The sequence below is a fragment of the Leptonychotes weddellii genome, chromosome 3 (assembly GCF_054177405.1).
Source record: "Leptonychotes weddellii isolate Sample4059 chromosome 3, ASM5417740v2, whole genome shotgun sequence".
NCBI classification, from domain to species: domain Eukaryota; kingdom Metazoa; phylum Chordata; class Mammalia; order Carnivora; family Phocidae; genus Leptonychotes; species Leptonychotes weddellii.
In genome coordinates this window covers 41708781-41730888 of record NC_138371.1, presented here as the reverse complement: position 1 = coordinate 41730888, position 22108 = coordinate 41708781, and the positions used below count along the sequence as shown (strand labels likewise).

General features: G+C 34.2%; 1 protein-coding gene across 18 annotated transcripts in view; it reads left to right on the top strand.

Annotated features, from left to right (window-relative positions):
* Nucleotides 1-22108, top strand: part of GULP1 (GULP PTB domain containing engulfment adaptor 1) — a 262267-nt gene that overhangs the window by 225552 nt on the left and 14607 nt on the right. For 16 of the 18 annotated variants that reach the window (XM_031036781.2, XM_081814003.1, XM_031036508.2 and 13 more), the window contains 3 exons: nucleotides 11777-11893; nucleotides 12090-12170; nucleotides 12575-12667. In XM_031036781.2, the coding sequence (XP_030892641.1) occupies nucleotides 11777-11893; nucleotides 12090-12170; nucleotides 12575-12667 (291 nt within the window). The remainder of the gene's footprint in view (nucleotides 1-11776; nucleotides 11894-12089; nucleotides 12171-12574; nucleotides 12668-22108) is intronic. The other 2 variants (XM_081814014.1, XM_081814015.1) reach the window with 2 other exon arrangements.

Below are 22108 nucleotides of genomic sequence, written 5' to 3'. Positions count from 1 at the left end.
CAGGAAATCTGTATTTAACAAGTTCACTAAGTGATGCTGCTGCAGGTATATGGAAGTCTGGCCTTTGAAAAGAGGTCCAAGTTACTTCTTCAGCTATAAGCATGCATGACTTTCATGAGCTCAAAGAGGCTATGTTTCCTCAAAATTTTATTATATCATTTCACCTCAAAGTTTTATTTGTTCTAATTATAATAAGGACTATATTTATAAAATTGATTTGATATGTATGTAGAACTTTTGACATGCCATCCTAATCTTGAATTCTCATTTTAAGTAGCTTATCATGGAGGATTAAAACAGGAAAATAAATAATGGCCCAATTGGCAAAACTCTTTCCTCTTTATAAAACCAAGGCCAGGAAAGTTGTGTAAGTTTATCAGTTTACAAAGCTAGATAGTAACAAAATCAGGATTAAAAATTTAAGACCTTAGATTACCGTTGTAGCATTGGTTCCGTCATGCTATATTACTTTTGTAACTGTGACCTGTTCCAGAGCCCATCCACTTTTATTGGGGCCTTTGTCTTATCTACTCATTGTATCTTTTTCAGTGCTTCTGTGAAATTGTTGAAAGCTTGAAAGATTGATAAAACCAATCATAGTATGTCACAAGACTGGAAATTCACTACTTTATAAACAGTTTCATGTTGTATTAATGAGTCTCCCTCCCTCCATGGTGACAATGAGGAGCTAGAGTACCCAGCCCTGCCAAGCAGTAATGAAGAGAGGCCAAATGTGGAAGCTGAACCTCTACCCCACCAGGGAGTAATGAGGTAGTGCTCTCCATTCCCATTCCCCTACTGGAGTGGTGTCATAGTAAGCCACTAAAACACACAGTGTAAATAATTTCTAGAGTCTTTAATATCTAAAATATCCAAGATTTGATTGAAAATCACTCATCATATAAAGAAACAGGAACAGGTTAAACTAAATGAAAAAAGATGACCAGTAGATTCCAACACTGAGATGACAGAGATACTAGAATTACCAAAGATTTTTAAACAGCCATCATAAAAAGAATGGTAAAATAAACAATTACAAGCACTCTTGAGACAAATTGAAAAGTACAAAATTTTATCAAAGAAATAGAAAATCTAAACAAAGAAATAGAAGATATAAGAAAAAGCCACTAGGAATATTAGAACTGAAAAATTACAATAACCAACTGAAAACTCAGTATCTGGGCTCAGTGGCAGAATGGAGAGGACAGAGGAAAGAATTAGTGACCTGGAAAAAGGAGAGATTACAAAATTTAATTTAGCCAATTTAAACAGCACAGAGATACTAGGCATATGCATGCACACACATGTATACAGACACACAACACATACACACTGCAGGCACACACACACAATAATATAAAAAGAGAACAGGACTTCAGGGATCTCTGAGTCTATAACAAAATAGGTAACATTTATGTGTCATCAGAGTCCTGGAAAGATAGAAAAAAGAAGAAAAAGAAAACAGCCTTGAAGAAACACTTGAAGAAATGATAGTTGCAAACTTCCCAATTTTGACAAAAGGCATAAACCTATAGATTCAAGAAATCGAGTGAACTCCAAACAGGATAAACCCAAACAGTTCCACACCAAGATACATCATAGTTAAACTTCTGAAAATGAAAGACAAAGAAAAATCTTGAAGACACAGGACATAAGTCCTAGAGCAGAAAATCAATTTGAAAGACAGTGTATTTCTCATTAGAAACCATGAAGGCAAGAGGAAGTAGCACGATATATTTTGAGTATTTGTGGCCAGGATTGGGGGAGAACTGTCCAGAATCCTATAGCCAGAAAAAACATATACTTCAGTAATTAAGGAGAAATTGAAAAATTATCAGACGTGGGAAAACTAAGGTAATTTGATTCTACCAGACCTACCCTAAATGAATGGCTAAAGGAAGTTCTCTAAATAGAAACGAAACAATAAAAGAAGGAAACTTGGAACATGAGGAAGGAAAAAAGAACAGGATAAGCAAACATATGGGTAAATCTTTACTCTCTAAATTGTTATTTAAAATAGAAAATACCAACAGCATTTTTCACAGAACTAGAATTTTCCAATGGTCTTAAAATGTGTATAGAACCACAAAAGACCCTGAATAGCCAAAGCAACCTTGAAAAAGAAAAGCAAAACTGGAGGCATCACAATTCTGACTTAAAGTTATATTACAAAGCTGTAGTGATCATAACAGTATGGAACTGGCACAAAAATAGACACAAGGTTAGTGGAACAGAATAGAAAACCTAGAAACAAGCTGACAATTATATGGTCAATTAATCTTTGACAAAGCAGGAAAGAATATCCAATGGGAAAAAGACAAACTCTTCAAATGGAACAGGAAAACTGGACAGCAGCATGCAAAAGAATGAAATTGAATCATTTTCTTATACCACAATATAAATTCAAAATGGATGAAAGACCTAAATGTGAGAGAGGAAACCATCAAAATTCTAGAGGAGAACACAGGTGGTAACCTCTTTGACTTTAGCTATACCAACTTCTTTCTAGATATGTCTCCTGAGACAAGGGAAACAAAAGCAAAAATAAACTATTGGGACTTCATCAAAACAAAAAAGCTCTTCACAGCAAAGGAAACAACAAAACTAAAAGGCAACCTACAGAATGGGAGAAAATGTTTGCAAATGACATATCTGATCCAAAATATATAAAGAACTTATAAAACTCAACATCCAAAAAATGGATAATCCAATTAAAACATGGGCAGAAAACATGAATAGATATTTTTCCAAAGAAGACATCCAGATGGCCAATAGACACATGAAGAAATGCTCAGCATCTTTTCACCAGGGATGAATGAGGGAGATACAAATCAAAACTACAATGAGATATCACCTCACACTTGTCAGAATGGCTAAAATCAACAACACAAGAAACAACAGGTGTTGGCAAGGTTGTAGAGAAAGGGGAACCTTCCTGCACTGTTGGTGGGAATGCAACCTGATGCAGCCACTGTGGAAAACAGTATGGAGGTTCCTCAAAAAATTAAAAATAGAACTATCCTATGATCCAACAATTACACAATTATTTACCCAAAGAATACAAAAATGCTAATTCAAAGGGGTACTTGCACCCTGATGTTTATAGCAGCATTATTTACAATAGCCAAATTATGGAAACAGCCCAAGTGTCCATTGACTGATGAATGGATAAAGAAGTGTGTGTGTGTGTGTGTGTGTGTGTGTGTGTGTGAATATTACTCAGCCATAAAAAAGAATGAAATCTTGCCATTTGCAGTGACATGGATGGAGCTACAGAATATTATGCTAAGTGAAATAAGTCAGAGAAAAAGAGACAAATACCATATGAATTCACTCATATGTGGAATTTAAGAAACAAAATACATGAACAAAGGGGAAAAAGAGAGAGAGGCAAACCAAAAACAGACTCTTAACTATAGAGAACTAACTGATAGTTACCAGAAGGCAGGGGGAGTATTTGTTAAAAAAAAAAAAAAAGGCAAAAAATACTTTCTGATGTGATTCTAAATGTATATATAGGAAATATGTAAGGCAATTATTAACAGGACAGTTGAAGGGATGTAAAACTTTTCTATCTCTCACTTGAACTAGAAAAAGGACAACACTATTAGACTGTGATAAGTTATATAAATATATACATCCTAGAGCAGTCATTTAAAAAGCTATACAGTGAGATACACTTAAAGTGCTACAGGTAAATCAAAATTTTATTATAAAAATATTTCAAAAAAAAATATTTCAAAAATTCACATCAATACAGTGAAAAGAAAATAGAGAAAGAAAACAGGTGACAGAAAAGAAAAATTTAAATGGCAAGCTATCAAAAATCACATTAAATGTAAATGGTCTAAATAAAAGAGGTGGTCAGAGTGGATTAAAAAACCTAATCCAGACATATATTTTCTACAAGAAACTTCTTGCAAATGTAGTGTTATGGATGATACAGGAAGACTGAAAAGAAAAGAATAGAAAAATATATATCATGCAAACATTACTTAAATAAAGGAAAAGTATAGTAATACAGGTAGACTTCAAAATAAAATTATGAGGGACAGAGAAGGGCATTATATAAAGAAAAAAAGAGTCATAACACCAAGAAAGCCATCTAAACATGTATATCCAAACAATAAAGCTATAAAGTAAGTGAAGTAAAAACTGATAGAACTGAAAGGAAACACAAGATAGACAATACACAATTATAGTTGAACACTTCACCACCACCACTCTTACCAAAATTGATTGAGAAACTAAACAGGAAATGATCAAGAATATGGAATTACTCAATTACTCAATTACATCATCAGCCAATGGGATCTGATTAATAGCTATAGGGATATCCACTCAACAGCAGCAGAATGCATATATATGGTCTTTCAGTGCCAAAGGAACATGTACAAAATAAACCATATCCTGGGCTATAAAATAAATCTCAAAACATTTTTAGAATTGAAACAAGAAAAAAATCAATTTAAAAATTAATAACAAATTCTTCAAAAATTAGAGCTGAAATTTACAAGTATTCCATGTGTCAGAGAGAGGATTTCTCAAAGGCAACTATTAAAATATAATGAACTGTATGTAAATGAAATAGAACGTTATCAACATTTGAGTGATGCAGCTAAAACAGTGCTAAGAGAAAAATTTAAGACAATTAACGCATTAAAGAAAAGGAGTCTCAAATCAATGATCTAAGCTCCTACCTCAAGTACCTAGAAAACAAAACATCAAAATAAACTAAGAAAATAAAAATGACAAAGGAGAAATTAACAACATTGAAAACAAAAACAATAGAGAAAACTAATGAAACAGCTGGTTTTTTGAAAGATCATAAGATATCAAAATTTTAGTGAAATTGACAAAGTAAAAAAAAGACACAAGTTGCCAATGTCAGGAATGAAACAGGAGATTTCACTGCAGACCCTCCAGATAGCAAAAGAATAAGAGGCTACTATAGATAACTGTATACATTAAAAAAAAAAAATTTGACAATATAGATGAATCAATTTCTTGAGAGAAATACTACCATGAATCACCCAATATTAAATATATAATTTGAATATCCCTGTAACTAAAAAGGAAGTTGAATTTATAATTTAAAGCTTATTAAAAGAGAACTCTTGATGTCTAGATGGTTTCACTGGAAGAATCTATAAAATGCTTAAGTAAGAATTAACATTATTCTACACAACCTATTCCAAAAAACAGATGAGAGCACCCCTCAATTCATTTTATGAAACTAGTGTTTCCCTAATACCAAACCAGACAGACAGTGAAAAACAAAAGTACAGACCAAGCTATATCCCCCAGGAATATAGATGTAAAAATTTCTAACAAATTATTAGCAAATATAATTCTGCAACATATAAAGGAATTACACACCAAGACCAAGTGGAATTTGCTCCAGGGATACATATCTTGTTCAACATTCAAAAATCCAACCATGTAATCAACCGTATTAACTGGCTATAGAAGAAAAAACATATGATCATATCAGTCAGTGCTTAAAAAATATTTGAAAAAAAATCAACACCCATTCAGGGCTAGAAACTCTCAGAAAAATGGGAATATAAAGAAACTTTTTCAATTTGATAAAGAACATTTAAAACTACAGGTAAAATTTTACTTAATGGGGGAAAAGCTGAATGCTTTCCTTCTAAGATTGAGAACTAGGCAAGGATTTCTACTCTAACCACTCTTACTAAACACAGTCCTGGAAGTTCTAAAGGCAATAAGGTAATAAGAAAATCAAAAGCATGCAGATTGTAAAGGAAGAAATATTACTTATTTGCAGATATCATGATTGTCTATGCAGAAAATTCAAAGGATTCTACAAAAAAATACTTGGATCTAATAAATGAGTTCAGCAAGGTGACAGAATACATAATAAACCTACAGAAATCAATTGTATTGCTGTATGCTAGCAGTGAACACATAGATACAAAAATTTACAATTACTTAAAACAAAATACATAAGTGTAAATGTAACCTAAAATGTAAAACTTGTATAGGACTTGTATGCTGAAAATTACAAATTGCTGATGAAAGAAATAAAAATAGATGCAGATAAATGGAGAGATATGCCATTTTCACGGATTGGAAGACTCAATCTAGTAAATATGTCAATGCTCTCCAAATTAATGTACAGGTTTAATACAATTCCTGTCAAAATCATAGCAAGATTTTTTTGTAGATACAGGCAAGAGGATTCTAAAATTTATATAAAAAGACAAAGGAATGAGAATTGTTAAAACAATTTTGAAAAAAAAAAAGTAGAAGAAAAAGGTTTACCCTATTTCAAGACCTCTTACATACTTAACGGTAATTGAGACTATAGTTTTGGTGAAGGGATAAATAGATTAATGGAACAGAATGGAGAACACAGAAATCAACTCACAAACATACCCCACTGATTTTTGACAAAGTTACAAATGCAATGCAACACATACAAAATGCAAAAGATGCCCTTTTCAATAAATGGTGCTTATGAAATTAGATCTCTGTGGACAAATAAAATGCACATTGACTTAAATCTCACACATTATACAAAAATTCATTGAAAATGCATCATGGACTTAAATGTAAAATGCACAACTATAAAACATTTAGAGAAAGAGGCAGAATATTCAGGGTGTAGGGATAGGCAGAGTTCTTAGACTTGACACACAAAACAGGATCCGTAAATGGAAAACATGGCAAATTGAGCTTTATCAAAAATAAACATTTTTTTCTGTGAAAGTCCTCACGCAGGAGATAAGAAGACTACCCAGAACTGAGAGAAAATATTTGCAAACATGCCAAAGAACTTTGAAAACTCAACAGCATAAAATATCAAATTGGAAAGTGGGCAAAAGATACAAAGGATCATTTCACGGAAGAGGATAGTCAGATGGCAAATAGCACATGAAAAGATATTAACATTGGTGTCCATTAGGGAAATGCAAATTAAAATGAGGTATCACTGTACAACTCTCAGAAAAACTACAATAAAAAAAGGTGGCAATAGAGGCGCCTGGGTGGCTCAGTCGGTTAAGCGTCTGCCTTAGGCTCAGGTCATGATCTCAGGGTCTTGGGATCAAGCCCCGCATTGGGCACCCTGCTCAGCAGGGAGTCTGCTTCTCCCTCAGCTCTTCCCCTGCCCTTGTGCTCTCTCTGTCTCAACTAAATAAATAAAAATCTTTAAAATAAATAAATAAAAAATAAATTTTAAAAAGTGGCAATACCAGATGCTGGCAAGGATATGGAAAAGTGGTTCACTTGTACAAAGCTATTGGGATATAAAATGGTACAAACACTGGGGTAAACCATTTGGCAGTTTCATAAAACACTAAACATGCAATTATCATATGACTCATTTGGGCATTTATCCCAGAGAAATAAAAACTTGTGTTCATACAAAAACCTACATAGAATGTTTATAGCAGCTTATTCATAATAACCCCAAACTACAAATATCTCAGATAATGGGTGAATGGTTAAACAGATTCTGGTATATCCAAAACATGGAATACTACTCAGAAAGAAAAAAGAATGAACTATTAATACATGAAACAACCTTGGTAACCCTCCAGATAATTATGGAATGAAAAAAGTCAATCCCAAAAGCTTACATACTGTATGAGTCCGTTTTTATAATCTTGAAATGACAAGATTAAAGAAATGGAGAACAGATTAGTGTTTTTCAGGAGTTAAGGACGTGGTAAGGGGAGATGAAGAGTATGTGGCTATAAAACAGCAAGATGAGGCAGTTTTGTGGTAATGGAATTATTCTGTATCTTGATTATATTAATATCAGTATTAGTTGGTGTGGTTTGTACAATAGTTTTTGTAATATATTACCATTGGGGGAAGTGGATGAAGGGTACCCATGATCTCTCTGTATTATTTCTTATAACTGCATATCAGTCTAAAAAATACCTGGAAAATAAAACTATGGCTATATTTTGTTTTCATCTTATTTTAAGTAAATCTAGGCCAGAGAGATTTAGTGCCTTTCTCAGAGTCAGAAAGCTAGATAGCAATAGAATCAGAAGTCCAGTGTGAGACCCTAGATTCCCATTCCACATTCTTCCATCTTCCATGTTATATTACTCCCATGACTGTGACCTCTCCAGAGTCCCTCTGCTCTTACTTCATTCTCTTTATTCCTTGTATTTTATATATTCAGTACTTCTGTGAATTTCTAAGAGCTTGTTTGAAATTTAGATGAAACCCTGCCCTAGAATGCTACAAAATTAGAACTCACTTTATTAGTATCATGTGTTATTAAGATTTAATATTTATACAACTATTGTAGTCATCTCATTAAGTTTAAAAAATAAAATTAGAATATAGATACTCATTATGATGTGACTGATCTCGTTTATTTAATATAAGGTGAATATACAATCACTATCAACTCCTTAGCCATCATTTTTTCAATTTTTTTTTCCAAATGTTAATATAATATACTTTATTCACTGGATGTTACACTTGATATATATATATTTTTAAGATTTATTTATTTGAGAGAGAGAGAGTGTGTGAGCACAAGTGGGGAAGGGCAGAGGGAGAGAGATTCTCAAGCGGACTCTGTGCCGAGCACGGAGCCTGATGCAGGGCTTGATCTCATGACCCTGAGATCATGACCCAAGCCAAAATAAAGGGTCTGCTGCTTAACTGACTGCACCACCCAGGAGCCTCTACACTTGATAAAATTTAAATAGTAGCCCCAATAAGCGATGAAAGCTTCACCCCACCAGTGTATTTTCCTTTATTTATGTGAAGTGAGATATAGATAAGGCAAAGTTTAAAACCTCTCTCTTACTTGTTAACTAATTGTAAAAAAGGATTCATGTGTCAAAAGAATCATAAATTATTATTACTAGAAGGAATCATTACACCCAGTCTTTTCACAAGCTTTATTTGTAAGCTCTTTATTATATATTCTTGTTGTATTTCATGTTTGCTTTATAGTAATTTTTTGAAATAAATTTTTTTGAATTTAACAAATATTCTTGCTCTTTATATTTCATTAAATGATTGGATGGGGGGAATTCATCTTAGTCATTCATGGAACTGAGCTAATGTAATTATTCAACAGGGAAATTCAAGTTAAAAACACATTGAGATAGCATCACTCATTCAGTTAGGGTGACCAGTTAAAAAGACTGTCAATATACGATATTGGTGAGAATGAAGAGCAACTAGAACTCTCTTACTGCTGGTGGGAATGTAAAAGGGGACAATTATTTTGCAAAACAGTTTGGCAGTTTCTTGTAATGTTAAAATAGAGCTATTCTCTGATTTAGCATTTCCATTGAAGATATTTATCCAGATTTTTGAAAACAGATGTCCACAAAAAGATTTTAGAAGAATGTAACAGTTTTATTTATAACCAAGAATTGAAAACAATGCAAGTGTTCCTTAATAGGCAAATAGATAAATCAATCTGGTATATTCATTAGATGGGACACTAATCAGCAATAAAACAAATGATACATACAACATCTGAGAAACTCCAAAAGAAGCCAGACAGAAAAGAATATATATATACTATATGGTTCATTTTTATGGATACAAGGACGGACAAAACTGATTTATGGTGATGGAATTCTAGCAATGGTTAACCATAAGATATGTGATTTGACTGTAAGTAGGCATGGGAGAACTTTCTAGGATGATAGAAATATCCTATATCTTTAATGACAATGGTGCTTATATAGGTATATACCTTTATCAAAGCACATCTGATTGTGCAAATATAATCTGTATGTTTTATTGTTTATAAAAATGTGTGAGGGCTTGTAGAGTCAGATATTTTGGATTTGAATCCAGTTTCTCCACTCACAAATGGAGATCTCACAGAGTTGAAGCTGCATTTGTATTGTGGGATTATTCTCATAGATTAATTATGAGAATCAAGTGAGGTAATGTATGCAAAATATTTTCTGGGGAGTTAAATGCTGTTTTAATAAAAAGATGTCTTAATCATGAAAGATATGTCTTATCATAAAGAATATGATTTTAAAAAGTTATTACTGTAAACAATTATAATGAAGTCAAACGTTATTAATGATAAACTTGCTACCATTGAAACAATTCTCTGTAATGTACACCTTGAGTATTTTAGGGTAACATACTGTCTTAGGAGGAGGACACACTGAACCCATAAAAAAGAAGGTAGAAAAAACAACCATAATTTACAAATATGTCTTGATTATTGTAAAACAAATACTAACACATTACCTTAAGTTTTGAAGTTAGAGATTTAAAAAATGATAGTCCCACAATCTATTATAACCACATTTACTATGTTTTAATATTATATGTGATCACAACAACCAATGCAACTAATTTTTTTATATGTGTACTTTTTCATTAGTTGGAATCATTGAGCACACATAGTTTGGTATCTGGCATTTTCATTTCTGTAATATTCCTTAATGTAGCTTCTTTTTTCCCCTTTTTTGTGAGACAGATAGTACTTATTTATAATTTTAGGAATATATTTTGTATTTTTTAGTTAACTGGGTTAAACTAATTTTTTTATACTAAAAGCCTTTTTTAAACAAATAGTGAACTACAAAAATGACAATGTCTTAATTAAATCCGTGTTATTCATAAAAGAGACTCTTAACTAGATTGGTTGCTGGAGGGGAGGTAGGCGGGGGTTGAGCTAGATGGGTGATGGGTATTAAGGAGGGCACTTGTGATGAGCACTGGGTGTTGTATGTAAGTGATGAATCACTAAATTCCATTCCTGAAACCAATATTACACTCTATGTTAATTAACTAGAATTTAAATAAAAGCTTGAAACATTAAAAAAAATCTGTGTTATTAATAAAGCATATTTGCAATTTAGATTTTTCATAGCATATCACAAAGCTTTAGGATTTGCAGTAAATTAAAGCATGGCATTTTCAAGATTTAATATTACCACCAGTTTTTATGTCATCTGGAAATCTTATAATAAATATGACATATTTCTGATGGATTAAATCAATTAATGCCTTTACTAATCTTTTTAATAAAATGTTAATAAAATAAATTTTTACTTAGTGTTTACATTGTGCAAGACACTGATCCCAGTCAAGATATGAATGAGGAAGGAATGAACTGGTAGACTTAGGACATTTGTGGCATTGTTTTTGAGGCCAAATTCAGATAACAGATAATTTTGTTCAATAGGCACTGTATTTTATAGTAATATGGTTTACTATCACTTACAATTGGGAGTTTTCATATAAAAATTCAGATTTCTGACCTCATCTCCCATATTTAAAATCTGACAACTCTGGGTTGGAATTGTTCATTTCCACAAGCCAACAATTAACTGGACTGATTATTCCACTTTGAGAGGGCATAGCTCAAGTTTTCCACACCACCCAGTCAGCCTCATTCAAGTTACCTGCCCGGTTTAACCAGCCCTCCTCATTAGGAAGAGGAAATAAGTAGTAAAGCAACAAGAGAACTGCACTTGGCAATGTGCTTTCATTTAATAGGCCCCAAATATTTGAGGAAAGAAGGAAAACAAACTAGGAAAAAATGCTATGATGAAATAGATGAGAAGGTGGATAGAACTCTTGCTTCCAACTTCAATAGCTACTCATTTAATTACCAAAGCTTTTGTTTTTTTAATTTTGTGCATGGATAGGCATTGAATTATTATGTTAGCATAGACGACTTGATTCATTGACCACATCTCTACCTGCAGCCATTTCCCCTTTGAAGTACCTCATGTGAATGTTCTTGATTCAAAGAACAGTCTGACATATCAAATCTTTGGTTTTTACAAAGGCTGAAGAAATAACTTTAACAATTGGCCAAGCATTTGACCTGGCATACAGGAAATTTCTAGAATCTGGAGGAAAAGATGTTGAAACAAGGAAACAGATTGCAGGATTACAGAAAAGAGTGAGTAAACTAAACTTTTTGTTTCACGTTTATGTGATGTAAGTACAGGGAAACTTGCATATCCTCAAACAAATTTAGAAGGCCTGCCATTAAATTTCCCCCACACTGATTGGAACTGCTTTCACTGTGTTCCTATAATTTTTCATTCCTGATCCCCTGCACAGTTTTTAACCATTTTATATTGAATTCCCACAAGAACTTAGTGTTCTCATGTGACTTTGCTTCACTTCCTGATGCTTCTCATGGGGATCAGAGCAGCAGAAGCAGCAGATGCTGGGTAAGTGGTTTCCCATGCAGATCAGATTCCTTTGTAATTAAATTACACCCTTTCTCCACTGTCTTCAAAGTCATCATAAGCAAGTTTCACTGTCTTGCGGTTATACTCCAAGATTATGGGTAACAGACTGTACAGTGCAACCAGAAAACACAGAGATGAGGTATTAGAAACATGGAATTTGCACACGTGTAAAAACATATTTTAAATCTAATAAAAGGTCTTTCCAATGATCTAGAATTTCCTGATAATCCCCAACCTTTATCAAATAATTTTCTCCCCTGTGCACAAGAGTACATTAAAATTTTAAATAATATAAAACCCTATTCATTAATGTAGCCAATATGATGGCCAATATTTTCCAAGAATAAATTTCTGAAGGTTATTCAATAATCATTGCTTTTTAGATTCAAGACTTAGAAACCGAAAATATGGAACTTAAAAACAAAGTACAAGATTTGGAAAGCCAGTTAAGAATAACCCAAGTATCAACATCTCCAGTAAGTATATAGACTATGTGCATGTTTTCCTTAAAAACAAGACTTCCTGGTGATAGAGCATCTCTGGATCATCAGCTCTGTGATGTTTATAATACTCTGGGATCAGTAATTTAAAACATGGGTAGAGGAGAAAGATGCTAATTAAAAAATTAAAATTACGTAGGTAGCACAGACAAGAGTTGTTTTTCCATGTTGCTCTTTTCCCTCGTGTTTTGCAGAATAAACCATGCCTCAGTATGTTCTTTTTCTCTTTGTGACATATTCTTTCTTTCACTCTTACTGATTACTATTTACTGAGGTTAGATTTAATGACCTAAGCCAATCCACCCCTGGACTACTGACCTTCATTATAGAAAATGGACTGTTAACAAGACTGACTTTGGTTTCTTACATTACATAGCAAGGGTTTCCACTGGGAGTGACACAATTGAATTTCAGACACCAAAATGAGTGGTAGTTTCTGCAGACAACTCTCAGATATTTAGAGTTAAATTATTTACTTCTGGTTTATCATAGATTTGAAATCCTTTTCCCAATACCATATATGATGCCATTCTTTCATGATTTTGGCTAAGGGAATCTTTTGGAGGAGGAAGATGGAATTTAAGACAATATTTTTTCTGGCAAAATATATTTAGAAAACTTTTTTTCTTCTTAAATCATCTGTGCTACTGATATTCTCCAGTAAAGTATATATTTTATTTTCATTTTAAAAATATTTAATAAAACTGAAACATGATTATGGCATTTGCAAACTTTTAAAAAGAAGTTTTGTTTCTAATTTTTATTTACAAGTCCATGTTGGTTCAATCTCTAGGCTAACTCAATGAAAATTATATATATATATAGAGAGAGAGAGATAGATGGATAGATGGATAGATAGATGATAGGTAGATAGATTAGATAGATAGATAGATAGATAGATAGATAGATAGATAGATAGATATAGATAGATTGCTTGCTATGCAATGTAAGAAACCAAAGTCAGTCTTGTTAACAGTCCAATATCTATAATGAAGGTCAGTACTCCAAGGGTGAATTGGCTTAGGTCATATATATATATATGTATGTATATGGTTATCTAGTTCTAGAATATTTCAGCAGTTCATAACCATAAATAATGCTCCTATAAGAAGTTGCATTTAGGGTTTCAAATTTTTTTTTTAAGATTTTATTTATTTATTTGAGAGAGAGAGAGAGCACAAGAGGGGGGAGCGGGAGAGGGAGAAGCAGACTCCCTGCTGAGCAGGGAGCCCGATGTGGGACTCGATCCCGGGACTCCAGGATCATGACCTGAGCCGAAGGCAGTTGCTTAACCAACTGAGCCACCCAGGCGCCCTAGGGTTTCAAATTTGTTGTGCCCTGGAAATGGGTTAAAAAACTTTATTTTAAACTCAGTTTCCCGTCTTTCTCACTGAAGCAGGTTGGCATTTCCATTGCTTGGCAAATAGTGTATGATATTGGGGCTGATATGGCCAAGATAAGAGAGGTTGTGAGTGAGGTTCGTATGTTCCCATGTACCTTTGTTATGGATAGTGAGGCTGGCTTTATTAAAATATCCTTCCTGTTTTGTTTTTTGTTTTTTTCTCTTCACTACCATCATTGTTTGCTTCTCATCAAGATCATGGTATTTATTTTTCTTTCCTCCCTAGTCCCAAAGAACAGGGCATCAGCTCAAACTCCTTTTTTTTTTTTTTTAAGATTTTATTTATTTATTTGTCAGAGAGAGCACAAGCAGGGGGAGCGACAGGCAAAAGAAGCAGGCTCCCCGCGGAGCAAGGAGCCCAATGCGGGACTCAATCCCAGGACCCTGGGATCATGACCTGAGCCGAAGGCAGACCCTTAACCTACTGAGCCACCCAGGCGTCCCTCAAACTCATCTTTAAACTTTGGTCCCAAAATGAAGTAACACCCTTCTTGGTCTTTTTGAAAGTCTTACTATAAGCCATCCTGTGAAACAAACTAGGAGTATAAACATAAATGAAGGGAAGTTACATTTTCAAGCAGTCTTTTTTTTTTTTTAGATTTTATTTATTTATTTGAGAGAGAGAATGAGATAGAGAGAGCATGAGGGGGGGGGTCAGAGGGAGAAGCAGACTCCCTGCTGAGCAGGGAGCCCGATACGGGACTTGATCCCGGGACTCCAGGATTATGACCTGAGCCGAAGGCAGTCGCTTAACCAACTGAGCCACCCACGCGCCCCTCAAGCAGTCTCAATAAAATGTTGTTTCTGTAATTCCTTGTACGTAAATAACAGCTTTACTTTAGTAAAGACCCATTACCATTTTGGATGTAAACCCAAAGCTCTGTCTCTAGATGAAGAACTAAGATATCGTGTTGAGGGGCAAGGTAGATTTGGGAGGAGCAAGAAGTTCTGGGGCATGTTGATGAATGATGAAACAGCCCTCCCCTCTTTTATTTCCTGAAAGCAGGCATTGCCCTGGACTGGCACTGGGGTAACTAAGAAGAAGGTGGGTCAGGTTGGGGGTTATGCATGTGCATTGGTGATCTGGAATGGTCACCAAGTCAGCTTCAGAAATGGCAAGGATCAGGAGGAATGAAGAGATGACACTTGCCTTAGTTCCAGTGAGCATGACAGTTGGCATGTAAATGAAGCACAGGCAGTCCGTATGTTCATTATTCAGCAGGTCTCACTGGTAGAGTCTGTTATATAAAAAACAATAAAATTATTCAAATAGGCAGTATTAAAAAGGATTAGCTCTCCAGAAGTTGTCATTTAATAATTATTATAAGCATTGTGTTCATCTCAGTACTGAATGTGTCTCAATAGAATGCTTCAGAGATTATAACTAAAAGGCTTAATTAAAAAAGAAATCATTTTCTTTAAACCACTTTTTTGAACCTAATACATATGTGTAGAAAATTTATTGCTTCATTGATCATTATGCAAATAACTCAGATTATAACTTTGCAATTATATTCTTTTGTCATAGTAATATCTTAGTATTCTTTCTTTTTTTTTTTTAAAGATTTTATTTATTTATTTGACAGAGACAGAGATAGCGAGAGCAGGAACACAAGCAGCAGGAGGGGGAGAGGGAGAAGCAGGCTTCCCCCCGAGGAGGGAGCCCGATGTGGGACTCGATCCCAGGACCCTGGGATCATGACCTGAGCCGAAGGCAGACGCTTAACGACTGAGCCACCCAGGCGCCCTCTTAGTATTATTTCTTTATTTTAACTTCAAAAATTACTTGTCTTATAATTTTTCAGTTTCTAAAGGCTTATATGATTTTTGAAATTGCTCATATACTGGAGGATGTACATCTTCTTTAAGATAAAAAATAGAAATTATTTTATTTTTTAAGGAAGGAGACTCAACATTTTTAAGTTGCTAAAAGATATCTGATGTTTTAAAAAGTTTTTGAAGAGATCATGAACAAATACTTTTGCCTTTCATTTTCGATTTTAGTTATGTAGCTGTGGAATAAATTAATATAACACTAAGTGCTATATTTATTTCACATTTCTTAAAATTATCTCCCAATTTTCTGATATTAAAAATGAACTGAATCAAATTATCTACAGTTATTTAGTACGAAATATTGCCATGCTTATAAATATCCACTCTGTTGAAGATTTTTTAATGATTCAAACTATTAAAATTGAATTTTGAAAACAAAGAAAATTGTAAATAATTAAAATATAAATTTAAAGTATAGGTAACTTGTTTAATAGCTTGCAGTGGGTCTATAGTAAAGCAAATTTCTGTTAAGTTAGAACTTTCTTAGGAAATTTGACCACCAGTTTAATAGGACAGAACCAGGATACAAAGTGCCTCCCAGAGTGCCACCATGTGTAGCAAAGTTAATGCACAGTAAATGCCTGTTGGGCTTGTAATTCTGGAAATGAGACTCCATAGCTTTTCTTTCTTTGTTCGTTTCCTTTGCTCTCGGAGGACTGAAGGATAGAATGCTCCAAAATTGCTAAAGTTCTCAGAGGTTTGTTTAAGGGATTAGAGGCAACAATTAATGCATGAATTGAAGAAGTGCTGAAGTGAATTATGAATCCCATTATGCACATCAGAATTGCAATATAGGTGGGTTTGGTATGAAAAATTAATTTGGCATCAGGTTCTCCCCAAGTTTTCAGTGTGTTATGGTGAGAGGAAGCCCCAAGACAGATGACTCGTCTCCAATGACCAGCCCAAGATGCGTCTTGATCCTTTTGGGAACCAAATTTTCTGAAGACACACAGAAGTAACTCTTCTGCCATATAAAACAGTCTAATTCAGAAATGGTTCTCTGTAAATGATTTAACACTATAATTTGGTTCATAAAAATAGGCATATAAAACAACAGTTTCCTGAAATATCAGGATTTGCTAGTGGAACACAATATAATCCACATCAAGCAAGTGTTAGTCAAAGTAAAAGAAAAGATTTATCTCCGATCCTAGCTTTCAAGTAGTCTCTTTGGAAAGAGGGAGAGAAGAGAACAAAAGTAGGAATGGAATTATGGAGGGATTGTGAAATTAAAAGTAATGTAGAAAATGAAAATAATTCAAATCGCTGGTTTGGATGCTGTTCTTATCAGTTGTGTGATGAAATAGCAGATAAAGTCAAATATGGGAAGCATCAGAAAAATAAGAAACATTTTTGATTAGCTAATTAAAAGATCGCAAGCTATTTTTACTAGCAAGAGGTCCAAAGTTATAGTTGAATTTCTGTAACACAGAACAATGGTTCAGAGAAATCAGATCTCCTCATAAGAAATTTCAACTTTTGAGATGCTGATCTTTTATTCTATATTAAGTCATAAATGAAAAATGTGAGGCCCTGTTGAGTAGAATGTTCCGGACTGAGAACCTTTGATACTTTAAGGACTCACCATGTGGGTGAGAACATAGATCCATTTCTCTGCACTCCCCAAAGGCACCCTATGGAAAGGTTGCTATTTCTTAGATGGTGGCCGGCCATCCACATATGTATTATATACATCATTGTGAATTGGTCATTCTGATTTTTTTTGAGAATGCAGACTAAGTAATTTTGGTTCAAACTTTTAATGAAATTCTATAGCAATTCTAAAATGTCCTTTCAAGGTTTCACTGTGTAAATTGTAGTTTTGTTTTTATTTTTCCCAGTCCTACCAAGTCATCACTCCTTTTTTGAAATAGTATCTTAGTGACATGTCTTATGTATTACAGTGCATATCACTTTGATTTTTATTTTCTCACATTTTCCAACTCCACACATTAGATACAGTTGTGATCTGTTATGGTAGCTTGTGAAATATTTATTGAATATCAAATATGGTCATATGATATTCTAGGCTGTTGGGTTTTAGCAGTCTATGAATTTCAGCTGTTGTGGGGAACGGAGAGGGAGATGGGTAATCATCCCATAGGTAAATGAATAAATAAATTTAAAAATTCAGGTCTGATATATGCTATGAACAAAATAACATACAGCAGAATAGGAGAGAATTGGTGGGGACTCTTAAAGACAGTGATCAGGGAAGCTCTTTCTGCAACGGTAGCATTTGAATTGAGACCTACAGTTGGTCAATGCAAAGGGCTGGAAACAGTTGGTAAGACCTTTGTGCCTAGAGCATAGTGACCAAGAGCCAAAAAAAGTTGGAGATGACACTGGAGAGAGAGGGGCTAGATTTTATAGGGACCTGTAGAGGTTTTTTTTGGTTATTTTTTTTTTCTTTTTTAATTGCACTGAGAAGTTACTCGTAGGTTTTAAACAGGGGATTTGGGGATTTGGGGATCATCTGACTGATGTATGCCCCACGGTCTATAAAGAGGCCAAAATGAGGTCCCAAAAACTGTCTAGGAGACTATTTCAGTAGCTTAGGAAAGATAGAAGAGTAAATTGGTCTGGAATTCTGTCATTTCAGACGGTGCATATAACTTGATACATTTTTTTTTAAACATTGGGAGAGAGAGAGAGCAAGCACAAATGGGGGAGAGGCAGAGGGAGAGGAAGAAGCAGACTCCCGGCTGAGCACAGAGCTAGTTGTGGGGCTCCATCCCAAGCCCCTGAGATCATGGCCCAAGCCAAAGTCAGATGCTTAACTGACTGAGCCACCCAGGCGTCCCTAACGATACATTTTGGAAGTAGAGCTTGTAGGATTTACTGATGGATTGGTTGGGGGTCTAGAATAAATGAGGGGTCAGAATTGTCCCTTAGGGTTTTATCCTGAGCATCGGGTTGGTGATGCCATTTTTCAAAATAGACATGACTTGGTGAAGGTGCATGACAAAGATTTAATATTTCACTTTTGCTCATGTTAGTTCTGCCTACTGGACAGCCACCTAGAGATGCTTATTAGGTGGCTGGATATGCAAATCTGGAATTGAAGGAGGAGGTCTGGGCTCATGATTATAGTACTTGAATGAAAAAAGTTTGCTCTTTTTCTGTCACCATTTGGACTGTTGTTTATTGTTTTAGTTAATACACCCAGTATAAATTTGCCCAGTGTGAGGTTCTAGAGTAGTTTAGTTCTAGCTAAGGAAAACAAAATAGAGACTTATTTTTTGCTCAGTATTAAAATTAAAAGACATGTCTAACTACAAACCAGTGTATATGTTCAATATATATCCAAACCTGTTTTGACTTAAAACCAATTCCTCATATGCATGATGAGTGAAGGACCACACTTATTTTTAATTTTCTCATGGATAATTGACATACTATTTTTTAATTTATTCTTAACAAACAGAATGCTTACATGTCTCCTAAATACCACTCTGTTGTTCAATCATAGATTCCTTTTTAAGGCAAATGAAATAGCCTTTGATAGCACCCATATTATATACCTCTGTATCACACTGAAATTGTGGAAATCTTTTCATTGGTTTAGAAATTGGGTCCTTATTTTATACAGTCATTTAGATACCCTGAGAAATTTCCGTTACTTGACTGTGCTGTTTGCTTTTTGCTGTGTTCTAGTGGTTTGGCAATAGATTAGAGGTTGGGTTTCCACCATTTGGTACTAATTATCTAGGAACAATCTGATTTCCATTTATTACATTCACATGGCAGTGCTGCCTGTATTTATATCAGAAAAAAAAGGGGGGGGTTTATTCTGCCCTCCTAGCCTCATGAATGCCCCCAGAAGATTGTTCCATTATAAGATGTGGGCATAGCAAGTTAAATCAGATTGTTCCTCTTGATTCTTGTATCTGGATGCTTACATTTTACTTTTCTGGCTATAGATGCTTTTAACCAAATCAGACTATTGCCAGGAAGTTAAATGAATAAAATTGTAGTCCTTAGAAGTACTGGACTTTCTATTGCTGAGTAAAATAAATGTCTCCCTTTCAATTAAACCAAGTGTTTGTTACTGGATAAAATTCTACCTTTACATAATCAACTGTGTGGCCGCTGATTAGACTTGATAGGGCAATTATAACCTAAAATGTGTATTTCATTGTGGGTAAACAAAAGTGCCTATTTATCTTCCTCTAGTGTTTTCTCGACTGTTACTGAAATCAAGATGGGCAAGAGCAGATTGTGAAAACTCTCAGTTACACAACAAGCCAAATGTGAATCTTTAAACAAAGGCATAAATTTTAAACATGACATTGATTCAAGAACATTTGCTGCCTACAAAAAATGATTACCGGTTCACGGCTTCATTTTCATGATTGTTACTTGCAAAAAAAGACGATCCTGAAGAAGTAAACTCTGTCTAATGGGAAGAAAAATATATTCTGTTCCAATTCTGACCATGAGTACCTGATCAAATCATTTAATTTCGTGTTGCAGTTTTCCTCTTTGGATATGCAGACAATCCTATCCATTTAACTTGTGGCATTCTTGGAAGAACAAATAAGATAATAGGTCTTACAAGTAAGAGACCAATATAACCAAACTGTGAATCTAGAAATCTGAAAAAATGCATTCATGATGCTATAAATTCTAAACTGGAAGTTATTACTTTTAAAACTTACTGGTTAAAAAGTGATGTCGTAAATGTAACGTGATAGTGAGCTTTGAGAATGTGAATCAGCATGGCAGCATAGAAAGATTTGCCAGAATGTTTTGCATCACCATTGTATTTTCTCATCTAGTTTTATTTGTAATCTACCAGTTTTTCAACTAGAAAAAGTTAGACATCATATTTCAAATATAAATTTAAATAATTTAAGTAATTTACTTTGTAAATTTAATTCTAAGTAGAGTTTTTTAAATAATTATGATAAATCGTATTTTAATCTTAAAGTTGTGTGTTTTACATTTTAAAAGGGTATTTGGATATTTATATTACCAAAACAATTAACAGCATAAAATAAAATTGGTATCATTCTAATATTTCCGTAGATATTACCAAAGAACTGTTGAATGCAATTTGTTTATTGTTGTTTGAGTGTATTTGACATTTACTGAGAATTCAAACCCTTTTATAACACTTCATCATTGCTGTCATATTTAGAAAAGACTAAGGCTGAAATACTCACCATGGCCTGAATGTCCCAAGCCACTACTTCCTCAAAGAGCAAGCTACAAAACCATGACAATGAATCTCAAATATGGGCATTTGTTGTTTTTTTTTCCTGTTTTTTTTTTGTTTTTTTTTTTAAGAGAGAGAGAGAGGAGGGGCAGAGGGAGAGAGAGAATCCCAAGTAGGCTCCAGGCCCGGCATGGAGCCTGGTGCAGGGCTCGATCTCACAACCCTGAGATCATGACCTGAGCTGAAATTAAGAGTCGGATGCCTAACAAGTAAGACACCCAGGTGCCCCTGGGCACTCATTATTAATAGGCCTTAAGAACCTAACAATGTCTGCGTAATTAACATGTAATGGTTGAACATAGAACTCCTTGTTCCCTTAGAATGGGATCACGTCTTGTGCACCTTCATAAAGACCAGAGCACTTGGAATTATGAGCATAAAGGACTAAACCGTGGTGCCATGAATGTAGGAGAGTCCAGAAATTTTGGTTTTTAGCCATCTGTCAAAATACTGACAGAAGATACAAAAATACCAAGCTCTTCTATGTATTTAATTTCTTAAAAAATAAATATCCTCAACCAGTTAAAAATGGCAGCTTAAAAAATGACTAGCTCCTGACCGCCTAAATTTAGAAACACCACTCAAAATATTTAACAGATGTAATAATTAATTCCTTGACTTGAATAATTTCTTTTTTTAAAATTATTTTATTGTTATGTTAATCACCATACATTACATCATTAGTTTTTGATGTAGTGTTCCATGATTCATTGACCTGAATCATTTCTAAGTTAGGAATCACAAACTCAGACATCAGCAGAGCCCAGGCTGTGACATAAATATGTAATGGATGTGTGGTGGTGGTGATGAATTGGAGAGCATATACCCAACTTAAAAGGCACAACAGTTACTACCAGTTATTTTCATGCAAGTCTGTGGGCCCACTTTCTAGATTTCGTAATTTCTCAAGAAAAGCTCCAGATTTTAATGTGCAGTCTCTTAACATTACCTGCAAGCA